General features: G+C 58.1%; 1 protein-coding gene across 1 annotated transcript in view; it reads left to right on the forward strand.

The window, feature by feature from the left end:
- Positions 1–3,038, forward strand: part of LOC120495820 (sodium/potassium-transporting ATPase subunit beta-2-like) — a gene marked incomplete at its 3' end in the record, with an annotated part of 3,967 nt that extends 929 nt beyond the window's left edge. Inside the window, exons 2-4 of the mRNA XM_039695700.1 lie at positions 173–277; positions 1,070–1,275; positions 2,819–3,038. Coding sequence (XP_039551634.1) covers positions 173–277; positions 1,070–1,275; positions 2,819–3,038 — 531 coding nt within the window. The remainder of the gene's footprint in view (positions 1–172; positions 278–1,069; positions 1,276–2,818) is intronic.
- Positions 3,039–3,516: the final 478 nt, after the last annotated feature.

Below are 3,516 nucleotides of genomic sequence, written 5' to 3' on the forward strand. Positions count from 1 at the left end.
AGTGTCCCCGCTGTCCCCTCACTGTCCCGTGTCCCCTCACTGTCCCTGATGTCCCTGCTGTCCCCCCGCTGTCCCCTCACTGTCCCGTGTCCCCTCACTGTCCCTGATGTCCCCGCTGTCCCCCCGCTGTCCCCTCACTGTCCCGTGTCCCCTCACTGTCCCGTGTCCCCAGGGCTGATGATCCGTCCCTGCTCCGAGGGTCTCGATGTCACCTTCAACGTGAGCCAGAGCCAGACCTGGCACCAGTACGTGCGGGCGCTGCACCAGTTCCTGGAGCGTGAGTCACTGGGGCACTGGGGGCACTGGGGGGACTGGGATATACTGGGAGGGACTGGGGGGGGACTGGGTTATACTGGGAGGGACTGGGAGGTGATTGGGAAGGCCCAACTCCATACTGGTATGATCCTAATTATACGGGGATGGAACAAACCCATACTGGGATGGCTCTAACCCATACTGGGATGGCACACTCTAACCCAAACTGGGCTGGTACACTCTCCCAGTCCCTCCCAGTCCATCCCAGTAACCCCGTGCCCCCCCCAGCGTACAACGACAGCGTGCAGGCGGCGTGCAACGCTCCCAGTCTGTACTGGGATGGCTCTAACCCATACTGGGATGGCTGTAACCCATACTGGGATGGCTCTAACCCATACTGGGATGGCCCCAGTCCATCCCAGTCCATCCCAGTCCATCCCAGTAACCCCATCCCACCCCCCAGCGTACGACGACAGCGTTCAGGCGGCGCGCAACGCTCCCAGTCCGAACTGGGATGGCTCTAACCCATACTGGGATGGCTCTAACCCATACTGGGATGGCTGTAACCCATACTGGGATGGCCCCAGCTGCTCTCAGCGCCGCTCCCAGTCCATCCCAGTCCATCCCAGTAACCCTGTCACACCCCCCAGCCTACAACGACAGCGTGCAGGCGGTGTGCAACGCTCCCAGTCTGTCCTGGGATGGCTCTAACCCATACTGGGATGGCTCTAACCCATACTGGGATGGCCCCAGTCCATCCCAGTCCCTCCCAGTCCCTCCCAGTCCATCCCAGTAACCCCATCCTGCCCCCCAGCGTACAACGACAGCGTGCAGGCCGCCCGCAATGCGGCGTGCGCGGCCGGGCGCTACAACGAGCAGCCCGACGACGCGGTGCCCAACTTCCCCAAGCGCGCGTGCCGCTTCGAGCGCTCGCGCCTCGGGCCCTGCGCCGGCCTCGGCGCCCGCGGCGACTTCGGCTACGCCAGCGGCCGGCCCTGCGTGCTCGTCAAGGTCAACCGGGTGAGCCCCGCGCCGCGGGCACTGGGATATACTGGGGGGACTGGGTTGTACTGGGGGGCACTGGGAGAGGGGCTGGGGTGGGTGTTGGGTCATGTAATTGTGTTTAATGGGACTGGGTTGTACTGGGGGGCACTGGGAGAGGGGCTGGGGGCACTGGGTTATACTGGGGGGGACTGGGAGAGGGGCTGGGGTGGGTGTTGGGTCATGTAATTGTGTTTAATGGGACTGGGTTATACTGGGAGGGACTGGGAGGGACTGGGAGGGACTGGGAGGGGCTGGGGGCGGGGAATGGGCAGTGTAGTTGTGTTTAATGGGATTGGGAGGGACTGGGAGGGACTGGGTTATACTGGGAGAGACTGGGAGAGGGGCTGGGGGTGGTTATTGGGTTGTGTTTTTGGGGTTAATGGGACTGGGTTGTACTGGGAGCACTGGGAGAGGGGCTGGGGTGGGTGTTGGGTCATGTAATTGTGTTTAATGGGACTGGGATGGACTGGGAGGGACTGGGAGAGGGGCTGGGGGTGGTTATTGGGTTGTGTTCTTGGGGTTAATGGGACTGGGTTGTACTGGGAGCACTGGGAGAGGGGCTGGGGTGGGTATTGGGTTGTGTCGTTGGGTTTAATGGGACTGGGAGCGACTGCGGTGGTGTACTGGTGCTTACTGGTTTGTACCAGTTCATACTGGTCCATACTGGTCCATACTGGTCTATACTGGTTTATACTGGTTCATACTGGTCCATACTGGTCCATACTGGTCTATACTGGTTTATACTGGTCCACACTGGTTCATACTGGTCCGTACTGGTCCATACTAGTCCCTATTGGTTCATACCTGGGAGGGACTGGGATGGACTGGGAGGGACTGGGAGAGGGGCTGGGGTGGGGAATGGGCAGTGTAATTGTGTTTAGTGGGACTGGGAGGGACTGGGTTATACTGGAAGGGATTGGGAGAGGGGCTGGGGTGGTTATTGGGCTGTGTAATTGTGTTTAATGGGACTGGGAGGGACTGGGATGGACTGGGAGGGACTGGGATATACTGGGAGTGACTGGGAGAGGGGCTGGGGTGGGTGTTGTGTCATGTAATTGTGTTTAATGGGACTGGGTGGCTGGGGGCGGGGAATGGGCAGTGTAATTGTGTTTAATGGGACTGGGAGAGACTGGGTTATACTGGGGGGGACTGGGAGGGACTGGGGTGGTGTCTAGATGTGAGTTGTGTTGGACTGGGATGGACTGGAATGGACTGGGAGGGACTGGGAGAGACTGGGAAGGATTGGGAGCCCTGGGAGAGGGGCTGGGGGCACTGGGTTATACTGGGAGCACTGGGAGAGGGGCTGTGGGCGGGTGTTGGGTTGTGTCGTTGGGGTTAATGGGACTGGGATGGACTGGAATGGACTGGGATGGTGTACTGGTCCATACTGGTTTATACCGGTTCATACTGGGCCATACTGGTCCATACTGGTCCATAATGGTTCATATTGGTCTGTGCTGATTTGTACTTGTTCATACTGGTCCACACTGGTTCATACTGGTCCGTACTGGTCCCGCAGGTCATTAACTTCTTCCCGGGCAAGAACAAGAGCATCAACATCGTCTGCGCCTCCCCTGCACACCCATCCCTGGGAACTGGGATTTGGGGATCCCCTGGACACCAAATCCTTGGGAATTGGGATTTTGGGAATCCCCTGTACACCCGAATTCCTGAAAATGGGATTTTTGGGATCTTCTGGACATCCAAATCCTTGGGAATTGGGATTTTGGGGACCCCCTGTACACCTGAATTCCTGGAAATGGGATTTTGTGGACTCCCTGCACACCCATCCCACAGAACTGGGATTTTAGGGATATCCTGGGCATCCAAATCCTTGGAAATCGGAATTTTGGGGATCCCCTGTACGCCTGAATTCCTTAAAAAAGGGGTTTTTGGGATCCCCTGCACACCCATCCCCGGGAACTGGGATTTTGGGGATCACCTGGGCATCCAAATCCTTGGAAATCAGGATTTTTGGGACCCCCTGCACACCTGAATTCCTGGAACTGGGATTTTTGGGATCCCTTGCACACCCATCACTGGGAACTGGGATTTTGGGAATCCCCATGGCATCCAAATCCTTGGAAATCGGGATTTTGGGATCCCCTGTACACCCATCACTGGGAACTGGGATTTTGGGAATCCCCATGGCATCCAAATCCTTGGAAATCGGAATTTTGGGATCCCCTGTACACCCATCCCCGGGAACCGGGATTT

This window comes from Passer montanus, unplaced genomic scaffold (genome assembly GCF_014805655.1).
Source record: "Passer montanus isolate IOZ18808 unplaced genomic scaffold, ASM1480565v1 scaffold914, whole genome shotgun sequence".
NCBI lineage: Eukaryota > Metazoa > Chordata > Aves > Passeriformes > Passeridae > Passer > Passer montanus.